Genomic DNA, 23,610 nt, shown 5'->3' with positions numbered 1-23,610 from the left:
CGAGATGAAAAAAATCTCATGATCCAATGCGGTCAGCAGTTAAATATCAAAGGCATCGAATGTTCATTCATCTAAAATTAGGAGCAGAAGCAAACTAGAGTATCAAGTATCTGGATCTCAAATGATACATTGGTCAGCTATATCTTGCCATAAGACCCTTCACTAAGTCTAATATACGGAAATAATCATAAAATAGAGAAGATTCTTTTCCCTCAAGCCCATCCCTATGATATCTGTTGCTACCGGCAAGATTGTTGCACGGGCTCCCACCAACCACGAGATCAAACCCGCCAAAGGTATTGATGTAATGCTCCAACCGGTCGGCATTCAACTCTTGCACATCAGCGTGGTGATACAAGTTTCCTTTTTGGTTGGTTTGCTCCCACCAAGTCCTCACAACAGTTCTGCTCACCGCTGAAATCTCAACAGACACAACATTCTTCGTTCGAATGCCAAGCGGATGGAGGGCTAACCGATCTTTCGACACAGAGAGATGATAGGCTACTGTATCAATCTGGAATAAATTGAAATCATGAGTGAAATGTAAAAGCAGAGAGTAGACAAAAAGTGATTTTAGATTGAAAGTCTACTACAATGATCATAGAAAAGATTGAAACCTAAAGTTAAATAGGTTTTTTCTCCTCCTCAGATGTAGGAATGCTAATTTCCTGAAAGAAAGAAAAAATATAACTAAAATTTCTATGAAATATTGAAGTACACTAATGTAGAATATACATGTAGAATGGTGAGGAAATACTAGATTTAACAAAATTGCAAAACTATATAATGTCATGTGGCTTGGAGGATAGAGAAACAAAAAGCATAGCAAAAAGGATGGCACCTATCAGCATTTCAAAAGACATACAAAACCACCTCATTATCAGAGCTATCAAGATCTGAAAATCCATCCAGAAAGCTCCCCTCATAATCTGAAGAAAAGGGATCAGAATTGATTTGTTGCTGTTGTGGAGGAAAGCACTGTTCTGGAGGAGAACTCTGCTCTGGTGCAGAATCCTGTTCTCGAGTTGAATTTTCAAGAGCCTGCAAAATAATTGCAAGAAAACAGCAGAATGTATAAATCTTGTTTGCTAGATGAATCTAAACACTTGATTAATAATCTAGCAAGGTAGCAATTGATTATGTCACCCATATATTAGATAGCGTATAATGAACACTAAAGCGTATTGGAGAGCCAGAAATCTTAACAATGAATTGGGATGCTACTAAAGATTTATTTTGTTTTCTCTTTTCTTCATCAATATCAAGGATAGGAAAGAAAGATGGAAGAAATGCCTATGTCGGGCATCAAAGTAAAAGAACAAGTAATGCTTCAATGTAGTGGAATGGAAATATATGACCGTTAGATCGAATAGAAAAGACAGTTAAAGTAGAAGGTAAGGACCAAGAGGCAGATTCAAACAATAATACATGAATATTATTAGTCATTGATATGCATTACATGCAATATAGCATTGGAGATGGAAAAAAGAACGAATGAATATTCAATATATGGTTATGCTCCCAAAATTCACATCCTAGTCTAATACATGCAAGTTCAGTTTGACAGAAACTAGAATATTAGTTTTGAACAAAAACTTCAGGCACAACCAACCTCACAGACCCAAATAAAAAATCCAAGAAGGCATTGGTAAATGGAAAAAAGTTTATACTCGCACTATATAAGAGGAGGCTTTCCAGAATTGAATCTGCGTCTTCCTCACCTGGATATTTCATCAAAGTAGTGTTAAAAATGGTAAAACCGAAGCATTCCGAGTATAAACCACACAGAATAATATGGTTAGAAATTTTTTTAACCTATTTTAAGGTCTGTCAATCACACAAATTTAGTAAAGTCAATGAAGAGTGAGTAACAATGTTATTTAGGACTACAATAGCAAGTAAAAGAAACCTCAAAGAGCAGCCTTAGAAGCCTTTCTCTCTCTGTGTTAGAAGGCAAGAATACCATCTTTTGTTCACCAGGAAGTTCCTTGCACTTTCTTCAGAGACAGCCAATCAACTTCTATCCTTCTCTATATATAAACTCTCAAGCACCAAAAATATTTATCGAACTTTCAGACTCATTTTTCTTTGAGTCAACCTTAAAAGCTGAAAATGGGAGTTGGAGGAACTTTGGAGTACTTGTCTGATCTAATGGGTAGTGGTGGCCATAAACACAAAAAGAAGAAGCAATTACAGGCTGTGGAGCTCGAAGTCAGAATGGACTGTGTTAGTATAAATGTTGGCATTCCTTCTTCACAAAACTCTACTCATTAAAGAAGCCCAAGGTTGCAGCCCAAGCCCATAATTGTTTAATTACAATTGTTGTGGTTGCCTTGCTGTCAGCTTCCCATCTTAGCATGATTGCAACTTGCTTCTTCTTCAAAGACCCACGTGAAGACTTGAAGATCAGTTTGCTGGCAGCTTCCCCACCTTAGCTTGATAGAGAAATTGCAACTTAATTACTTCCTCTTCTCTTGTGTGTGGCTACCTTGCTGTCAAAAGCCAAAGGCAAAGTTTGAAGACTAGTTCAATTAGAACTTGCTACCTCATCAGTTTGCTGCTTTGCTACCGTGCTGTCGTGCTTCCCCATCCCATCTCATATTGCTGTCTTGTCCAAGATCAAGCTTAAATCTTGAAGATCAAAAGAAGACCCATCTTCATCATGGCTCCGGTAAGCTCTTGCATGACATCTCTTTCACAAAACCATGGGTTTTTCATGGGTTCCATTCTTGTGTCAGTTTTGATTAAGGAGTTGGAGTGTTTGGCTTATTGAATTGGTATTCCCAATTGAAATTAGGAGCATGGGTTTACATGGGCAATCTGAAATTATGGGTATGGGTTTACCTACTCCAATTGAGATTAAGGGTTTTTTGAGTGAACTGTCCTTCCTCTTCCTCCTCTATATATATGGGTTCTCTCGGGGAATTGAAAAACACTTGTGTTTCAGTCCCTTTGTTTATCAAGAGTTTATCTCTTTGGTTTTCTGCTTTTCAAAATGTCTTGTTCCATGTTGAAAACAATTTGAAAAACACAAAACCATTCATGCATATTCATCTCTTGCATCCCATGAGTTCAGTTGGGTATTGCAAACTTCAAAGGTGAAATCTCCAAGAAGGACTTGCTGCGTTCATAGCTTGTTTCATAGTTGGGATTTCAAAGTGTATCACTTGTATAAACAATTAGCAAGGAGTGATTACCACAGCCTAGTGAGTCAGTCTAGGAAGGATTGCCGCGTCCAGTTCAATCCCTGTGTTGTAAACTTGTAATTTGTTTTTTCATAGTGATTTGGTTTTGGTCTTTCAAGAGTAAAGGCCACGCAGATGTTTTCCCTTGATAGGGTTTTACTGCGTCAACAAAACATGTGTTCTTTATTGCTTTAGTTGGTTTATTGAATTTACAATACAATCTGTTCATTATCAGTTCTCAGGATTGATCACCCTGTTGCAATCCCTGAGAAAATTTTTTGAACAAAAAAATTGGCTGTGAACCTATTCACCCCCCTCTAGGCTCCTTCTAGGAACATCAGACTGTGATGGTTGTGAGCTTAAGGTCAAGAAGGCCCTCTCTTCTTTAAGTGGGAGTTAAATCTGTGGAGATTGACAGAAAGCAACAGATGGTGATCAGAAGGATGAGGGTATGTTGAACCAAACAAGGTGCTGAAGAAGGCAAAGTCAACAGGGAAAAGAGCGGAGATATGGCCTTATGTTCCCTACAATCTAGTGGCTCAGCCGTACATGGCTCAAGCTTATGACAAGAAAGTACCTCCTGGTTATGTCAGGAAAGTGGAGAACACCACAACTACGCGCGTACTGGCACCATGATAAAGATATGAAGACGCCAGAAGGATATTTTCGTAATTTGGGGGGCTTATTGATAAAGCGGGGATATTTTCGTAATTTTAGCCGCTAATTGAGTCGACAACCTCGTATATATATTTAATTGTTCTTCATCTTTCTGCAAGGGGTCTCTCTCTCTCTATTCATCAAGATTGAACATTTCTGTTCTCTCTCTCTCTCCTATTCTGTTTGTTCATATTTCTGTTCTCTCTCTTTATTGTTCATTAAAAATTTCTGTTTTCATTCTATTGGGTCGACAACCTCGTATATATATTTAATTGTTCTTCATCTTCGCAGAAGACCACTCTCTCTTTCTCCCTCTCTCTCTTCATTAAGATTGAACCTTTCTGTTGTCTCTCTCTCTATTGTTCATTAAAAATTTCTGTTTTCATTCTATTGGGTTCATCAAGATTGAATCTTTCAAGATTGAACTTTTCTGTTGTTCATCAAGAGTGAATCTGTGCCATAGATCCAACCAAAAAGATGCAATTTTTCGCAACTCCAAAGATGAAATCCCACATCCCAGATCTTCTTCCCTCAAATCCCACATCTTTTTTGGGATTGGGGATAGAGAGTTTTTTTTTTCACAATCGAAGAAGGCTGAAGTTGTGAATTTTCACTACAAGATTTTCCAGATACAATATTGCTTTGTTCATCTTTTTTTTTTTTTTTTTTTTGGGAACAATGCTTTCTTCCAGATACAATATTACACTCCAAGATAGCCTCTGAAATTTCAAGTTTCAGAGGCCATCTTGGAAACTCCCACATCCTCAGCAAGGCTTTGCTTCTTCCCAGAATTATCCAAGACCCCCACACCCTCAGCAACAGTTCTTGCTGAGGGTGTGGGGGTCTTGGATAATTCTGGGAAGAAGCAAAGCCTTGCTGAGGATGTGGGAGTTTCCAAGATGGTTTCTGAAACTGAAAAGAGAGTGAAAAAGTTCAACAAGAAGACTAAGAGTAATGATGATAATCAGTAGTTTGTTGTTTCATGTGATTCCATACTTGAGCCTGCTCTAGATTCACTAGATTGTAGTAGGTGGTTTCACAGACTATGTAGTTATGAGATTCATATCGTACTATATAAATCATGCTTTTGGAGATATCAATTTTTGGGTTTGTGTATTGAGATTTTGGTTTGGGCTTGAGAGAACATATCTTACTGATTGTGTATATAATCTGCATTTTTTGTTTTGTTTCCTCCTATGTGTCTACATGATCAGATTTTATTCATATTCTGGTAAGCATATATGCAGTTAATTGGACTGGTACAACCATATTGCATTCTAGCATGATTCCAAGGCACAGCTTACTCTAACCTTTTGTATCTCCTTGGCTACAAGGTTTTGGTCTGAAGGGATAATAATTCTTTTGGCTTTATGTTAATCGTAGTTGATCGGATATCAGTTAGTTGAATGAAAAATCAATATAGCAACATGATAGTGAGGTTCTTTATTGGTGTATGTATGTGAACTGGACTCCTAGTTTAGTTTGGCATATGAGCTTCCCTTTTCTTTTTCTTTTGTAATGATAAAACAAGCTATAGTTGGATCTGCGGGTATGTAGCTAAGATGACTCCTAGTTTAGTTTGGCATCTTAGCTTTCCTTTTCTTTTTATTTTGTATCGATAAAACAAGCTATAGTTGGATCTGCAGGTATGTAGCTAAGATGGCTAAAGTTAGATCTGTTTTTTTTTCAGCATATGGATTCAATCTTACAATGTAATTTGATATCTTCTTTTGCTTTGTTCAACTTACATGCCACTGAACTGCGATGGGTTACTAAGTCTTTAACTTATTGTCAAGTTTTTCAAGAAGAGGAAACTAGTGTTTTCTTTAAGGTTTTGCGTTGCATTTCAATCCTACCCTAAAAGCTTCTAATGGGATTATATGGGTGCACTTGTTTTCAACTTTCAAGCATTTCAAATCTCAAACTGCACACTTGCAACAACTTGTGAAATGACACTGAAAAATTCAGTGAAGAAAATAACATTGGGCAGGGAGGCTTTGGTACTGTATACAAGTTAATATCAGAGAAAATGCTTTTGTTTATGACTTTTGAGGAATACTTGGTCATCACCACTTGATTGTCCTAAAAATTCTTTCTGCTTCTTCCACATTATTGTGAAATGTGTTTGATCAGGGAACACTTGAGAATGGCTCTGTGACAGCAGTAAAGGTATTGTCAGGAGATTCTAGGCAAGGGTCGTAGGAATTTTTGACAGAAATTGAGGTGATTGCAAATGTCGATCGTGAGAACTAGTTGAGCTATATGGTAGCTGTGCGGAAGGAAATCATAGGATATTGGTTTATGGCTTGACAATAATTGCCTTTCACAAACACTTCTTGGTAAGTATATTTACATGGTCTTTATTTGAATTAATTTAATGTCTGGCTGATGATTCCCTCTGCACTTTATAGGTGCAGGCCTATTTAGTTGGCGAACAAGTGTAAAATCTGCATTGGATTGCAAGGTGGCTCGCTTACCTTCATGAGGATGTTCAACCCTCCATATTATTCACAGAGATATTAAAGCAAGCAATATTCTCCTTGATAAAGATCTTTCACTCGAAATTCAGATTTTGGTCTTGCAAAGTTTATCGCACCCAACTTGACCCATGTTAGTACTCATGTTGCTGGAACAGCGTAAGTTCGCTACTGTTCTACGCTGTTTATATCCCTGTGGAATTCATGAAATGAATTTATGTGCACCACTAAGTGGACTGTAAAGAAATAATCAAAAAAGTATTAATTTAAAAAAATTTCTCCTAAAAGATTTATCAAATTGGTGAAAATATTTGGTGTTGGCAGTATGTTGTTAGTTAGTTTCATGTCAAAAGTTGTCCGAACATCAATGTATCCTTCACACTCAGTCTTAAGAATTAGTATGAATGTCGTCCAAGTTGCATGACTGAATAATGAATCTGATATAATTTTACCTTAATATCATGGTACACCAGAATGCTAATGACTAGATTTCCTATCCCTGCTTGTAAGTAATGTGGTTTAGCTTTAAAAGTATTCTGCTGTACTTGTATGTCTTTTTGTTTTTCTTCAAATTTCTTTTGTTAAATTACACGTCTTTATGTTGACATATTTGGGTTCCTGTTTGTGTTTCTCAGGGGTTATTTGGCACCTCAGTATGCCATACGAGGTCAAGTGACAAAGAAAGCAGATATCTATAGTTTTGGTGTTTTAGTCTTGGAAATTGTTAGTGGGAGGTGCAACGCAAACAGATGTTTACCATCCAAAGAACATTATCTTTTTGTAAGGGTGTAAATCTTTGAGACCAATGTCATCATTAAGTATTTCCTTCTATCACTGAATTGAAGTCTTTGGAGATCATAGCTTTTACCTGTTCTTTGTAGTAATGATGAAAGAGTTCTTCTTGAAAAGGCATATTTCTATGATTTTTAATATTGTCAGTAACTCAGCATAAACTTGCATATTACCTGAACACCTTCATACGATGTCTTGTTATTGTATAATTTATGAGCTTTCAATATAAGTTCATGTACATTTGAATCATTAGTATTATCCTAAGACAACAATAGACTCAAGACAAAAGTGCCTGATACTAATACAAAGATATCTATTACCCTAGTTTTTCATCTTGGCTTTTTCATAGAGAATATTTTACTAGGGACCCTGGAATTACACAAACAATATATTAAAAGCGAAATCTACATGAAATGTTCAAGAACTTTGAGTTCTTTATATCTTTGAGGTTCTCTAAGAGCTTAGGTGCTTTTTATTTGTGAAAACCCTCTCCTTGATAAAGGTTATCCGTTTTTCTTGCATAATATTTTGGCTTCCTAACTTGGTGTCATCTCTAAAAATGGAACGAAATGATCTTGTTTTGTTTCTCAGTTGAAAAGAGATGTCTTGAGCAATCGGAGAAGCACTTTGATAAACAGATTTATCTAACTGAAAATTATACTGATCTATATAATAGTTAGTAGTTGGCAAGTTGATATAATGTATCAAATTAATTTTTTTTTGCTGTTGCAGGTATGGGAACTGTATGAGAGGGGTCAGCTGGTGGAGTTGGCTGATACATCAACATTAAATGAAGGTTTGAATGTTGTGGAGGCTTGCAGATTCATGAAGATTGGTCTTCTTTGCACCCAAGACAAGCCCAAGCTCTGACCATCCATGTCTACGGTTGTTAAGATGCTGACAGGTGAGACAGACGTGGATGACGAGAAGATAGACAAACCTGGAATGCTTTCTGAGTTCATGGACTATATGACCGAAGAAATTATGACGGCAAAGAAACATCTTTCTGGTGTTGTTTGGTATGGGTAGGATGCATATACATATTACTATTAGTCTTATATGTGTTTTGGAGTACAATAAGTAGCCATATATGAAATAGTATATTTTGTAGAGTAACAGTATTGGTGTAAAGTTTTATAATCACCTAGGCAGCTGGGCTTTATATTTTTGGTATGTAAAGAAAGTCCCGACTATATAAAGACCCTTACATCCCTGCGTTCAAATCCAGATATCATGTATACTAAACAGAGACCTTTTCTTTTAGATGAATTTTGTGTACTCTAAAACTGAACTCGAATTCATGTGCTCTCTGAAAAAGGCTGAAATAATGAATCGGGACATTGTGGAATTGAGGTACCAAATCCAGTTTTTGAAGTGTGCTAACCATTACACGGTTACCTTTTTATGTGTGAAGGTTATATACAAAAGAATTGAAAACAAGAACAAGATCAACAATTTGTATATCTGTAGTCTGTACCACAGAATAAGAAAACGAAGGACTCTATATCCAACTAAGAAACTCAGCATCACAGCCAAATTGCTCCATTTTTGTCTCTTAAATTCCGCTGTCTTAACAGTTCATCACCTATAAAATCCTTTATTCAATAATCTGAATGCACCTTCTTCCATGTTCTCCTCCATACTTATTTATAATAAGGGTTATTATCACAAATGGTACCTGAACTTATCCTCTATTTTATCGATGGTACCTGAACTTCAATTTTGATCACAACCAATACCCGAACTTTTCAATTTCATTTTAAATGGTACCTAAGGCCACCTTCTGTCACTATTCCGGCTAAAAAAGCCAAATCTAAAAAAATAAAAAACAAAAAAACAAGTTCAAGGCAAGTCTATTACTAAAAAATCATCACTATATATGATCGCAACCCTTGATATCATCAAAAATCATCACTATGATCGCCTCCCATGCCGTTTTTAGTCGGAATAGTGACCGGAGGTGGCTCTAGGTACCATTTAAAATGAAATCGAAAAGTTCGGGTACTGGTTGTGATCAAAATTGAAGTTCAGGTACCATCGATAAGATTGATGTATAATTCAGGTACCATTTGTGATAATAACCCTTATAATAAAGCACTCAAAAGGGCACTTCTGAAATGTTTACTGATGAGGGGGTATTATTGATGTAAATTCACTCAAGTCGATTTAAAATAACAGCCCTAACTCCTGAGTGCTGAGACTATAGTCTCCAGCATCGATCCTCTTCATCTGCTCAGGCCGTCTCCGTCAGGTGAGAAATGGTTGCTTCTGGTTCGCTTCCATTGTTATTGCATAGCTACTTAATTTCTTGATTTGATTCAGTTTTTTTTTTTGAATCCAGATCTGATTTTGATTTTGATTTTTTTGCTTCCCGTCGATTATGGGGTTAGTTATATTTTTCTTAATTAAATTAAACCTTTTTCGTTTTTGAATTAGAAAACGTGCATTCCTAATCCTGGTAGAAAAGAGCTAGCGCTTCCCTATATGTACGTATATATATTGCATAGCTACAATAGTGTAGTGTAGTGATCATCTACACATAATGTCGTCAATTTCGACCGAAACAGAGAAGCATTATTATTTTAGCAGAGCAATCCTAAGAGAAACAAGAGAATTACCTCCACCAGCAGGGGAGACCATGCTTCATATTGATATTTATCTCATCAAGCAAAGCCGCAGTTGGTCTGATCCTCCTGATTGTGAAATCTCCACTGTTGAAATTATGATCCGGTACTCCTCTCCCAAGTCCCAACCACAGACAAGCCTTTAATTCTATTAGCAGGGACATGTCGGCACTAGGTGTCCCCCTAGGGCAGCAACCGCCTATCCTCGAAAAACTATTTCAGGTGGTACAAGCTGCTGTTCCGGAGCGCCGCATTATTGTGGTCATTGCAGACGTGGCCGTGCGGTTATTGGGTAGTTTTGATGAGCATCATGATGACACTGACATTAGTAGACTTACCAGGGAATACCCCATTGCCATTCAAATAAATTATTCTAGCACCAGTGAATTATATGCATTGAGTGAGGTTGACTATCATGGTGTCGATGATAGGGTCACATGGGAGTCCTTTGAAACTCATAGGGTCAGGTTTGTTCCTGCAACTACATCATCCATCATGAGCTTGCAGAAAGTGAGAATAGACAAAGATACTATCAAACAGAACCCATCATGTGCCATTTGTATAAACGACTTTGCTGAAGGTGGTGTCGATCAACTGATTACTCTTTTGCCTTGCGCACACCATTATCATCTAGATTGCATTGTCCCGTGGCTGAAGACGAGTCACTTGTGCCCCCTGTGTCGATACCCAATGCCAACTGTGGAAGAGGCAGAGTCTTCAAATCCTTCAAATCCCTAACCGAGTTTGAGTGGCAAATATGTTGGCTGATAATGGTGATCATATATGTTCATTAGAATTGTACTAATATATTGATTATATTCTCTCAGTTCCTTGAGTTATTTGATCCCTGTATCATGTTATCATAATCCATAAATGTAAGATCCCACAGTGATCATTCATTCGTTTATTCATGCGCCTTATGCCATTCGTAGGAAAACAGAAAGAGATGAAAAGAATCTCATGATCCAATGCGATCAGCAGTTAAATATCAAAGGCATCGAATGTTCATTCATCTAAAATTAGGAGCAGAAGCAAACTAGAGTATCAAGTATCTGGCTCTCAAATGATACATTGGTCAGCTATATCTTGCCATAAGACCCTTCACTAAGTCTAATATACGGAAATAATCATAAAATAGAGAAGATTCTTTTCCCTCAAGCCCATCCCTATGATGTCTGTTGCTACCGGCAAGATTGTTGCACGGGCTCCCACCAACCACGAGATCAAACCCACCAAAGGTATTGATGTAATGCTCCAACCGGTCGGCATTCAACTCCTGCACATCAGCAAGGTGATACAAGTTTCCCTTTTGGTTGGTTTGCTCCCACCAAGTCCTCACAACAGTTCTGCTCACCGCTGAAATCTCAACAGACACGACATTCTTCATTCGAATGCCAAGCCGATGGAGGGCTATCTCTGCACCGCCAATTCCAGAGAAAAGAGAGAGGAGATTGATGCCATTGGGGAACCGATCTTTCAACACAGAGAGATGATAGGCTACTGTATCAATCTGGAATAAATTGAAATCATAAGTGAAATGTAAAAGCAGAGAGTAGACAAAAAGTTATTTTAGATTGAAAGTCTACTGTGATGATCACAGAATAGGTTGAAACCTAAAGTTAAATAGATTACGAAACTGAAACACAAGTTATCATGTTTCTGGAGACAAAACGCAAACAACAAAAGCAAATGCAACTTTTTGAAACACATGGGATTTATAAGTATATATGAATCACTGCACAATAAGGCATTTGAAAGAGATTTGTGGCAATCAAAAGTATAAATGCCAATGAACCCATAAGCAAACTACAATAGCACATAGGATATCCAACACACACAAGTAATTTTAGTTTGAAGATGTTGGGACGTGTGAGAATTGATAGCAAGGTTGAAACATAAACTTTAATTAAAAGTAAAGTTGAATCACAGATATCCACTCAAAAGTGCCATGCTGCTGCATACAAAGAAACCAAAATCAAAGCAAATAGAATTTTTTGAAGTATTCAGGAGTTATCACTGGATATGTATGACGGATAATAAGGAAGATAGAAATTTTAAAGGCGCATGAAAGTAAACAGAACTTTACCTGGAATGAATTCCCGAGTGACTTGAATCTATCGGTCCTACTTATTCCCCTTGTATGGTTCTTCGGAAACCCCAAAAGTGTTTCCACCTCATCAGGCTCCAATGGGGCAACCTTGTTCTTTCCTACCCACACAAGATTCCACTTGCGGCATTCATATAGAACATACCGTCGGACTCTTTCTGGTGGAATTTCATCTTCATCATAATCCTTAAGAGCCAGCCTGATCCTCTCAGTCAACTTTGCACTAGCAATGCAAGTCTGTAGGCAATTCAGCTGTCTGCGCTCGTCCCAACTAGGCCACCATCTCCTTGTCATGGGAAATGCATCAAAAATAGTCTGCGGTGGAAGGGGAATAAGAGGAAACCTGTTCTCTATTGGGAGATTATGAACATAACCTCTTTTCCTAGCAGCCGCACAGAAGTACTTGGAATCAACAAATTCAGGCTGGATATCATAAAGAAATCGGGATATTGTGTTCCAAACCCCTTTAGGAGTCAATGCCACATTTTCATAGTAGAAATAAGGAGGTCCTGTGGCTGCCTCTGGAATACTCCTGTGGATTTGACAAAGATGTGTTGGAGTTCCGAATCCAATCATTGGATTTGGGAGATGAAGTGCCTCATCATCTTCCTCAATGATCCCATTTCCAAGCCCCACCTTCTTTTTTCTTTTCGACATGGCATATTCACAGAGTTTCCTTTTCTTCTTGTCATCAATGTGAAGACGTCTAGGCTGTAAAAATAGAACCAGCAATTACAATATACCAAACATGACTCAATAGATAAAAATGATTCTTTAAAAAAGTCAAGAGGTCAATAACAACTACAAAGGAAATTAATACCTTCTCTTCGAGGGGAAAATGGGCATCTTCTGCCCTTGAAAACTGAGCAGCTGATATGAAATCAGTCAAATCAACAAGGGATGAGTCAACACCTGCAATGTTTGAAGGAGGGAAAACAGAGTTAAGGACAAAGGAGGAGATGATATCTCAGTATAGACGGATGGCATCAGCAAGCGACTGAACTAGCAGTAAACCAAGTTGACTTTCCTACGAATCAGAGAATGTACAGAGGATTATAGTGGCCCCAAAATCACTGGCTATGGTATGAAAAACATCCTAGTCAAGTTTTACCACATCTTTCTATTGCGATTGAAGCCTCCAATTCTGTGTACCCCATTTTGACCAAGGCCACAAGTTTTTTCTCCTCCTCAGATGTAGGAATGCTAATTTCCTGAAAGAAAGAAAAAATGTAACTAAATTTTCTATGAAATATTGAAGTACACAAATGTAGAATATACATGTAGAATGGTGAGGAAATACTAGATTTAACAAAATTGCAAAACTATATAATGTCATGTGGCTTGTTAGGATAGAGAAACAAAAAATATAGCAAAAAGGATGGCATCTATCAGTATTTCAAAAGACATACAAAACCACCTCATTATCAGAGCTATCGAGATCTGAAAATCCATCCAGAAAGCTCCCCTCATAATCTGAAGAAAAGGGATCAGAATCGATTTGTTGCTGTTGTGGAGGAAAGCACTGTTCTGCGGGAGAACTCTGCTCTGGTGGAGAATCCTGCTCTGGAGTTGAATTTTCAAGAGCCTGCAAAATAATTGCAAGAAAACAGCAGAATGTAAAAATCTTCTTTGCTAGATGAATCTAAACACTTGATTAACAATCTAGCAAGGTAGCAATTGATTATGTCACCCACCAGATGGTGTATAATAAACACTAAAGCGTATTGGAGAGCCAGAAATCTTAAAAATGAATGTGATGCCTATTAAAGATTTTTTTTTTTCTTTTTTCTTCATCAATATCAAGGATAGGGAAGAAAGATGGAAGAAATGCCAAAGTTGGGCATCAAAGCAAAAGAAAAAGTAGTGTTTCCATGTAGTGCATAAGAAACATGTATTTGCACTATTGATAAGATATGGAAATTAGGTTTAGATAGTATAGAAATATACAAAAATACCACCAGACACCTAAATCAAAAGAAGACTAGCTAAAGTAGAAGGTAAGGACCAAAAGGCCGATTCAAACAATAATATATGAATATTATTATTCCTTGATATGCATTGCATGCAATATAGCATTGGCAATGAAAAAAGAATGAATGAATATTCAATACATGGTTATGCTCCCAAAATTGACACCTAGTCTAATACACGCAAGTTCAGTTTGACGGAAGCTAGAATACAGAAACTAGAATATTAGTTTTGAACTGAACATCAGGCACAACCAAACTCACAAACCCAAATTATCTATCCAAGAAGGCATTGGTAAATGAAAACATGTTTAAACTCACACTATATAAGAGAAGGCTTTCCAGAATTGAATCGGCGTCTTCCTCACCTGGATATTTTATCAAAGTAGTGTGTTAAATATGGTAAAACTGAAGCATTCCGAGTATAAACCACACAGAATGATATGGTACAATGCTCTTACCATGTTCCTGAATAGCTTTGGCAACCATTTTTTGAGAAAATCCCATGCTGACAAAATGACCAAAAACTTTGGTATTGGAAGGTCCTGGTGATGAGCTCCCCTTTAGGAGGAAAAAACAAAGGAATTGCATGTTCAGAAATATTATATACTATATGTCTGTCTAAATATCATGCGTGCTTCTGAATGTATACTTTTGTGCATATTCATCTTGTATCATTATATGTTTACAAGTTCATCAAAGCCATAAAAATTAATGAGAGAAAAGGGATTATAGTGTGCACATGGGAAACCAAATTAGTCAATACAGCAAGAAGGCATGGTAAAAGTAAAGAAAAAGAGTGGTCATATGAATTCCAGGAAATAGAGTCCTTCAGTTTGGTTGGAAAGCATTTCATCTAGGCTCAAATGAGACCTACCACAGTGTAGATTCATTTCATCGATCTCAGAACATTTTCAAGTCTTAAAGCCACATAGAATTCGTCGCACTATTTAATAGTAATAAGCTGACTTAAATTTAACAAAAATCACATAAGAAAACAATTACCTCTCCAGAGCCCAGATTAGCTGAAGAAGAAGATAAAGTGAAATTTTCAATCTCGTCAAGCTCATCTTCAGTATCCCAGTCAACATTATTTCTGTTTACCCCAGATGTATTTCCATCCTGAAAAGGTTATGTACACAAATGAGCAATAACAAAAGTATATGGACTTGCAAATACTAGATTTGAAAGACCAGAGCCAACAAAGGCTAGAAAGTTTCCAACACATTACAATTCCACCATTTACAGAAACCATCATCAAGCACTCCACTATAGAAGAACATCAAAAAGTTTCTTTTTCTTTCCTTTTCTAACCTCTTTAATTTTTTTTTTTTTTTGGTGAAATATTTTTAACCTATTCTAAGGTCTGTCAATCACACCAATTTAGTACAGTCAATGAAGAGTCGGTAACTAAATGTTAATCAGGGACTACATGAAAAGTATGAATATAAAATTCAAACAGAAAAGAAGTACCATGTCTTTAAAATGTTATGGTCACCCGCGCAAAGGTTTGCAAGCTGTCCAAGTAAAACACAGAAGGAATAAGTGACAAACAAAGGCAAACTTTAATCATGAAAGCAATAAATAATTTAATTCCCCAACTTGCACAGAAAGCTTTTTCTGAAAGAAACAACTAGGTATATATAATTCATGGCAACTATGTAAAGATACTACTTGAAGATTGAAGATGTATAGAAGCATAGAGCTGAGAAAAGAACGACTGAATGATGCCATTTTGGCTGTGCATACAGATATTTTCATATGTGATTGATGACAGAAACTTACAAAGGTGCTCAAGCAAGATCACTCTCTGGCCTGAAAATATATCTCCACGAGCAGTGTTTCTGCATAGATTTTTTGAAAAATAAGCATAGTAAAAATGAAGGAACCATAAATGATTATATCATCTTAAACACAAAAATCTGTATATACATATCACATAACAATCCCTCAGTTAGAAAAAACCATATACATACACAGAGTAACCCAAAATCCAGTGTGTGAATTCATCAATTGCACTGACTACCATCACAGGAAAACATTCTTGCTGTCTTATGATTCACGGCCAACCAGTAAGATTACATATATGTTAGATCTAGTCCGCTATTGTATGTTACGCATAAGATGTGTCCATCATTTCACCATCACCATCATCTCATGCAAGAGTACAAATCATAATTTCCTAAACTGCCTGGCAGTGACTATGGTTAGGGACTTGCTTTATGCAAACAGTAGAAAATAAATAATCCAGCAATAGGAATAATCCAGGAAGCTATCAACTGTTTCGAAAGTGTGTTCAAGGTAAAGGAAGACATTAATATGCCAAATTGCTTCCCAGCAGATATGCTCTGGAAGATTTCCAAGTTTCCTTTATATTGACTTGATACTTCTTCTCTTTTCTTTTTCTCTTTTGTATGTAACAAGTTATGAACTAGGTTGTACTAAAACCCAAGACAACGTTAGTGGAGTTGTCGCAATTGGGTTTGTTGCCACTTGAAATGAAGCCACAGATGACAACTTTCTATCATGGACAATGTCAGATTAATATCCAACACAAATAACCCGTATAACAGCGGAAGCAACTAAAGGAATTAATCCCTTAGAAATCTAAGGAAAGAAACCTTCTCAAGGACCTTGAACAAAAGGGTAGATTGAAAGAACTCACTGGATGTTCCTTAACTTTAAAGGAGACACCGGACACTATTCAATAATATGATACTGTCAATTGCCTTTCCACATGGACCTAAAGATCAACGAAGAGTTATCAATAATGGATGTATCACCCTAAAACTAAAACCAAAGCAACAAAATGCCTCATTTTCATCTCTTCATCGATAAAGTACAAATCCAAGCCAGCTTATAGGATCAATAGCGTTAGGGTTGACTAGTACTCGACTCGATCATGAAATGACACAACACTGAACTCACCGGAGCTAACACCTACTAAAGAATGTCTCTCTTAAACCAAAACTCAACAATCCCAAACAGTTCACTGCATACTTTTCTAGCACCATAACATAACATGCATATAGGATCCAAGCCAGCTTATAGGATCAATAGCGTTAGGGTTGACTAGTACTCGACTCGATCATGAAATGACACAACACTGAACTCACCGGAGCTAACACCGTCTCTCTTAAACCAAAACTCAACAATCCCAAACAGTTCACTGCATACTTTTCTAGCACCATAACATAACATGCATAAGATCAGAAAACAAAACAAACTATACATCTATACACCCATAAAAATTGCTCTCCACAAAATCTTCATCAAAAAATTGCCAAATGTCTTCGATTTCAATACGTTCTAGTCTCACACCATCCAATTTCACGTTTCAAAAACCATATTTCACCTATCGCTTCACAATAAAATTTACCGCGATTAAAAATATTCCAATCTTCGGAACAAAAATTTACCTCCGGAGTCCGATTCCGTCGCCGTCGTCGTAATGCACGTCGCCTCCGTACAAGGCTTTCTTGTACGGAGAGAATCGGATAGCAACGCCGTTGAGAAACCAAAACCGGAGGCAGTGAAAACGAGCAGAAGAAGCTACATAATTTAGAGAGAGAAAATTTGCGGTCAATCTCGCTCAGAATCCGTGGACTTGAAAATTGTAACGGAAACCGAGCAAGAAGAGCACTTCAGAGCTTTTTGGTGCGCTTTTAGGCCCAGATGCACAGCGATACGCTGGGATTTCAAATACTCGCTCTTCGCTCTTCGTTGTAATAATTATTATTTTCATTTATTTCTCGAATTTCGATGATAATCTCATTCCGATACAAGAAAATATTATTATTTGATCTAGTAACATAAAGAGAGTTATGAATTATAAAACTGAGAGTGAGAATAACATTTTTTTAATATATAGTGATGAAAATAAATATAGAGACCACCTAACTGGAGCACACTAATTGTGTGGTTTGGTGAGGTGGTATGAGTGGTGAGATGAGCAAGTATGTTAGTTTCATACTCTCAGAGAGTATGGAGAAAGATTCTCTGTCTTTCTCTTTCAAGTAAAGTGACATAGGGAATAGAAAATGTTTTTTAATAGGAAAAAAAATGATATGACACAATGTTCTATAGTGCTCTAGAGCATCAATACTCATATGCGATCAAACTCATTAATGATTCTTGTTGACTAGATTCAACGGTTGATGTTTGAGGAGCACTGATGTGGTGAAGTATTATAGAGCTTCTCAAAGGTAAAATTGTTTTTGTCAGAGCAATAATTGCCCTTCATCTTTTTTTTTTTATTTTGCTCTACAGCTCATCTATTTGGCATTATGTAAATCTTCAGTTTTGATAATAAATCGGATTGATTTTGATACTCCACTTTCACACTTGCGATACAGTAAAGTGAAATGCAAGTGGTAAATATATCGAGAAGTTGGGGCCAAGATAGTGAAACTAAATGAGATGTGATCTAACATGGATAAGATAAAATCACCTTTCAAAACTTTAGAAGATTCTCACCTTATCTCATAATATCATTTATTTATTTATTTATTTCCAAAACTTCCCTTCAGATCAAGTTTTAGAACAAAACTGCTTTAGGGCACTGAGAATTTAGGGGTTTGGAACTAGGCGATGTTCTTGCCCTGGAGTTTTTGCTGTATAGTTTTGCAACTCCATGCCTTCTAAATATCTATGTGACGCTTAAAGGCCCTCTGATGCCCGTCTCAATGGACTGCAACAGTAGTTTGACATCATTTCTTCTACACGAACTACATTTCTCCAAATCATTCATCAATCAAAAGAAAACTAAACCCCGAATCTCTAACGGTAGCAACTCTTTTATAGCTATAGTAAGCTCGGCCCAGAAATGAACCATTACAGCTGCTGTTGATTAGATTTGCGATACGAACAGACCACAAAAGAACTATAGTAATCAATGACTGACAATTTATACTCCAGCACTTGCCGTATGGCTTTCAATTTGCTTATCGAATTACTAAGAATAGAGGAGAGGAGAGGGTGGAGAGATTCTATTAAGTCAATAACACTTGGTACATACATGACTCAATCACTTGTCAGCAGTAGTCATGAGTTCCAGTAGTTAATGTGCGACGGCCAAAAACTTAAGCAGTAAGTACAGGGAGCTATATCAACAGATACAAACTAGATGTCCCTAACTTGTTCACTAACACAGAAGAAACATTACAATGATACAGTTGCCGCACACGAAATTGTGTAGGTGTGCTTTATCTAGGTACCTAGAAAGGCACATTGCTTTCTCGCGTGCTCAGGTATCAGTCTGGATAAAAGCTCAATAGTTGCCCCCTTCAGCTCTGCACGTGCATAATCCATCATCATTATTCCAATCACCAGATTACCACAACATATACATATACACAAACACATGGACATGTATTTCGAGAAAAATGGAACAAACCTTGAGGCTTGAAGTTGAAGAGAGGAGGCAAAGGTCGTCCATTAGGGAGACGAGTATTAGGATCACGGAGTTGATCGAAGAATGGGTGGACACAAGCCTCAAGCTGGCAATATAAAATTAAAAAACGATTACCCCCAGTTGATAATTTGACATGCAATGCAGACATATAACAACTCATGCTCTGGAAATCATATCATTTCTACTTACCATCCATAGAAACAGAATGGGAGGGAACATTTTTCATGACTTTATTTGAAGTACTATATGGAACAGTGGGATACTTACAGCAGTACACCTTAGGCTGGGAGAATATTGAAGAAGTCTTGACACAAGATCTACTGCTTCTGGGGGCATGCGCTTATGGAATATCTGCACACAAGGAAGATGCGATGGAATGAAAATAGAGAGCAAAGTCATTAGAGAAAAAGAACAACGCTCAGCAAGGAACCTAGAAACTCACTTTGTGCCAAGGGTGGGCCTTGATTTGTGGAAATTTGAATTCTGTATAATTCGGGTTCATGCATTTGATTTCCTCACGAGTTGGGGTGCCGAGTACCTACATACAGAGAAAAAAAAATGCAAACTCAGTTGAAATGGCATAAGCTCAGTGATCAACTTTGAGTTGATAAACTGACAAACACAAGGCCAAAGAAACTTTACCTTAATAATCTCAACAAGCTGATCAACTCCACTCTCACCTGGGAAGAGAGGCTACAAAGGCCAAAACAGAGGGTGAAGAAAGGAACAACATTTTGGAAACACCTCTGATAAAACCTAAATAAATTAAGTGAAATTTCTTATACTGCATAGAGAACCTGTCCAAGAAGCAGTTCAGCAAGCACGCAACCCACAGACCAGATGTCAATGGCAGTAGTGTATTCAGTTGCCCCAAATATGAGTTCAGGTGCTCGATAATAACGTGAACAAATGTATGATATATTTGGTTCGCCTTTCACCTGTGGTGAATGATAAAAGAAGTTCAGAGAAGAACAAGGAACCAGACATATCTCAATGCTTTCCATGCATGCAACAGAAAATGGGGTAAAGACTCAAGACTCTTGGTTTCATCAACATGAGCATGAACGCTTGAACAGGAACACAAGGACAATAATTCATTTTAAAATGTATAGGGGAGTTTGTGGATTAAATGAATCACCCATGCTTTATATATTGTTCTATCACCAACAAAATGTTCTACTTTAAGATATGAAACACTGGGAGAAGGGAATACCAGAACTTTTGCACTTCCAAAATCACACAACTTGACTTGATGAGTATGGGGATTAACCTGAAACAATGAATTGTAGTGGTAAATACAGTCCATCATATGACGACATTAAAATATAGCGGGAAAAAACAGAAAGATGTTCTAGTACAAACCAAGAGGTTCTGTGGCTTAATGTCCCTGTGGCATACTCCTATGCCTCCGTGAATATATGCCAGAGCTCTGCAAATCTGGCAAGAGAGAGAAACAAGCAAAACAGAGTCAGCAAAAGAACTTGTTCACCCAAGATTCATTGATATAGAAGAGATGTCCGATGAAATCTGGTTCAAGTGAGGACTTCACAATCAGAATTTAAGAATAATGAAACATTAAAGTGGATTATCACAAGAGACAAAGAACAATATACCTGATACGTATAGAGTTTGACATAAATCATAGGCATCCGCTGATTTGCCTTGCTGTAGTGTTTTGCCACACGGTAAACAGTCTCAGGTACATATTCAAGCACCAGATTTAGATAGAGCTCATCCTTATCCGTGGTCGAAAAGAAGCAGTGTTTGAGTGCAACAACATTAGGATGATCAAGAAGGCGCATTGTTTGCAACTCACGATTCTTGTATCTCTTGTCCTGCAAAACCTTCTTGATTGCAACAGTTTCTCCAGTTTCAAGGCATTTAGCCTGCACAAAACAGAACAATCAAGGCTTCAATAATGAGATATGTGATGAAGGTCAGTGTTCTATTCAAGCTTCTATTTCTTCCATAAAAACCCAATAACTGTACTTGAGGCGTTACCTGAAAGACAATACCGAATGAGCCCTGCCCAACAACACGCTCTGCCATGTAACTTACAGTCTGCATTAGGAATCACGAGAGGATTTTAAAGCCAAGAGTTCCAGTGTGTTATATAAGAACAAAAGCCACTGTAACATATAGATAATAGCAGTCTAGCACTACAAATGGATCAGGTTTCTAGCAAGATGCAATTAGCTTGACATAGTACCTACCACATAATGACACACAAATTCAGATACTCGCTGTAGGTGGTTATACAAAATACTGAATACTGAGTTGTGATACTGTTATCTATTTTCCTTCTGTGTTATATTACTACACCCTGTCTCTAATTTATACAAGTTGAACTTATACGAGTAACACTATATTCCTCATAGGTTCCACAAGTGACAACCACATCAACCAACTTACTTTCTTCCTCACTATCAAAACTCATTATTTTCCCAAACTTTGCTTTTCAGTATGGTTCATGTCATGGAAGAATTTATTCATCTATTCCTTCATCACATTAACTAGAAGCAATACGAGTACGATTGCAAATACACTTAGAAAATGTACCTGTTTAGGCTGACCATTTCGACCACCGATTGTAGTCACAATAATGTGGCCGGTTTCAGTCCCATTCCCATCCACCACAGCTGCTTCTATTTCCTAAAATCAAAATTACAAAAAAAAAAAAAAATAAAAAAAAAAAAATTGTGAACAACTAAATGAAATTTAAACAGAAAATTCAAAAACAACTATACTGAACCAAAGTAAATTTCACCTTCTCATCTTTGATCTTCATCTCATTAATTTCCTCCGGTAGCTTATCAGCAAACCTTGCCTTGCTACCATTCGGATTTTCAACACTCGAAGCCGGCGCTACTGCCGGAGCCGCCGGACCAGCTGAAGCCATTGATCCTAAACTTCAAAACGTCGTCGTTCGCAGCCTCTAATCGGAGCTTCACAACCTAAATACAAAAAAAAAAAAAAAAAATTACAGAAATCAGAAAAACTAAATATGAAAATGTAAGAGAAAGCAAAGCTGAAACGAAAGGTCACCGCTCACAGTTTACAAGCTCGGCGATCGAAGCAGAGTTGAGAGCTCAGAGAAACCCTAGAGAGAGAGAGAGAAGAGGTTTTTGGAATTTCAAGGAGGTTTGACCGAGTGAAGACCCCTTTGGATACTCTGCGAGTCTGTGGCTTTCTGATTCTGAGCGGACCCAACGCGGGTTTTATCAAATCTGGTTAAGAGTTAGTTGGAGTCCGTTCGGTGGGACCCTGGGTTTTCCTACGTGGCGCTGAGTCGGATCGTTGGAGCGATGACGTCACACCATTTATTGAGTGATGAGTGAGGGAAAGAAAACAATTGGAGGAAACTGAAAGCAATTTTGTGATGGGCGCATTTGATCTCTGTGTTCTTCTTTGGTGAAAGATTCTTGTCAAATAGGCGAGCTGAATCTGACCCAGCGGAAGAGGCGATATAAAGATGAAAAATGGAACAATGATGATGGTTAATTTTTAGTGGGCATATGTGTGGTTGATTGATCATTTGGATGAGTCGGAGAAAAGAAAAAGCAGTCAAACTTGAGTGAATATCTAAGTGTAATGAGTGAAAATGTATTTCATGGCATGTTCTGTATTATTGAAGAGTATTGAAATTCTGAAGATGTAAACAATTAGATCATAACAATATGTGAAACATATATCACAACAGTAACCAATGTAACAGCTCATTCTTCTGAGTTTTAATACTCAGGATGAGTGTTATAGATTTTTGATATTTCAAGATCAAAAATATCGTCTTTCATTTATACAACTTTTAATTTTGTGTTGTACACTTGTACTTCATCAATGAAAATTCTTGATTGCTCTCATTGCATTTAAGATTTGTGGGATATTTATTATATCCCTAGACTAGGGGAACATAACTGGCCCAAAAGTACTAAACCCGAAAGTTCAAACATAGTCAAGGGCCCTCTTCTTGCTTTATACACGTAGCAAAACAGGATGTCACGATGACCTAAGTCTTCATTCATATATCAGAAACCCTAATTCTAAAAATTAAAAAAAAAAATGGTTGTTTCAACAACAGATCAGAAACCCTAGACGGTCATGGGACAGTGTGCCCTGAAATTTTGTCACAGTTGATATCAGTTTGTCTTAATGGGATGTCGACAATTCTGCATCATTCTCAACAGTCATGGGATCCCGCTTCATGATTGTGTTACGTCGAATTGTGACTTGGATTGCAAGGTTGCTCAAACAGAGCTTATATGAAAATTTGAGTGCTACACTTTGAACACGGTGAGGAGGAACAATTCAAAATTGCAATCAAAATCAAAATCTTTCCGATTGCTGCAGCTGGGGTCTCGATTACAAGTTTAGACCCACTAACAAGCTTG

General features: G+C 37.3%; 4 protein-coding genes and 1 pseudogene across 8 annotated transcripts; 2 read left to right on the top strand and 3 right to left on the bottom strand.

The window, feature by feature from the left end:
- Positions 1-39: 39 nt before the first annotated feature.
- Positions 40-2,671, bottom strand: LOC133726589 (DNA (cytosine-5)-methyltransferase DRM1A-like). Of its 4 annotated transcripts, XM_062154169.1 has the most exons (5): positions 1,910-2,671; positions 1,671-1,721; positions 874-1,041; positions 618-668; positions 40-514 (listed from the first exon to the last, which is right to left on the bottom strand). In XM_062154169.1, the coding sequence occupies exons 1-4, from the start codon at positions 1,964-1,966 to the stop codon at positions 624-626; spliced, it is 321 nt and encodes a 106-aa protein (XP_062010153.1). In that variant the 5' UTR covers positions 1,967-2,671; the 3' UTR covers positions 40-514; positions 618-623. The 4 variants fall into 4 exon arrangements, with proteins under 4 accessions (XP_062010153.1, XP_062010150.1, XP_062010151.1 ...); XM_062154166.1 differs by lacking the exon at positions 618-668; XM_062154167.1 differs by lacking the exon at positions 618-668 and having other exon boundaries at positions 1,677-1,721.
- Positions 2,672-5,722: 3,051 nt separating this feature from the next.
- LOC133734274 (cold-responsive protein kinase 1-like) lies at positions 5,723-8,380 on the top strand (annotated as a pseudogene).
- A 1,517-nt stretch (positions 8,381-9,897) lies between these two features.
- LOC133734265 (uncharacterized) lies at positions 9,898-10,473 on the top strand. Its single transcript, XM_062161893.1, has one exon. It carries the CDS (start codon positions 9,898-9,900, stop codon positions 10,471-10,473), a length of 576 nt encoding a protein of 191 aa, XP_062017877.1.
- A 236-nt stretch (positions 10,474-10,709) lies between these two features.
- Positions 10,710-17,648, bottom strand: LOC133726587 (DNA (cytosine-5)-methyltransferase DRM2-like). Its single transcript, XM_062154162.1, has 11 exons — positions 17,229-17,648; positions 15,595-15,653; positions 15,283-15,326; positions 14,815-14,931; positions 14,271-14,370; positions 14,131-14,177; positions 13,260-13,427; positions 12,954-13,053; positions 12,663-12,754; positions 11,822-12,553; positions 10,710-11,245 (listed from the first exon to the last, which is right to left on the bottom strand). Exons 3-11 carry the CDS (start codon positions 15,283-15,285, stop codon positions 10,811-10,813), a joined length of 1,794 nt encoding a protein of 597 aa, XP_062010146.1. The 5' UTR covers positions 15,286-15,326; positions 15,595-15,653; positions 17,229-17,648; the 3' UTR covers positions 10,710-10,810.
- Positions 17,649-18,770: 1,122 nt separating this feature from the next.
- On the bottom strand, positions 18,771-22,432 carry LOC133726588 (shaggy-related protein kinase epsilon). Of its 2 annotated transcripts, none has more exons than XM_062154164.1 (13): positions 22,275-22,432; positions 21,990-22,176; positions 21,782-21,874; positions 21,224-21,283; positions 20,836-21,108; positions 20,585-20,659; positions 20,436-20,492; positions 20,020-20,160; positions 19,865-19,915; positions 19,665-19,760; positions 19,490-19,573; positions 19,205-19,307; positions 18,771-19,100 (listed from the first exon to the last, which is right to left on the bottom strand). In XM_062154164.1, the coding sequence occupies exons 2-13, from the start codon at positions 22,119-22,121 to the stop codon at positions 19,018-19,020; spliced, it is 1,248 nt and encodes a 415-aa protein (XP_062010148.1). In that variant the 5' UTR covers positions 22,122-22,176; positions 22,275-22,432; the 3' UTR covers positions 18,771-19,017. The 2 variants fall into 2 exon arrangements, with proteins under 2 accessions (XP_062010148.1, XP_062010149.1); XM_062154165.1 differs by having other exon boundaries at positions 22,268-22,415.
- Positions 22,433-23,610: the final 1,178 nt, after the last annotated feature.

The sequence above is a fragment of the Rosa rugosa genome, chromosome 1 (genome assembly GCF_958449725.1).
Source record: "Rosa rugosa chromosome 1, drRosRugo1.1, whole genome shotgun sequence".
Taxonomy (NCBI): domain Eukaryota; kingdom Viridiplantae; phylum Streptophyta; class Magnoliopsida; order Rosales; family Rosaceae; genus Rosa; species Rosa rugosa.
The sequence above is the reverse complement of the archived record's forward strand: the minus strand, read 5'-3'. Positions and strand labels throughout refer to the sequence as shown.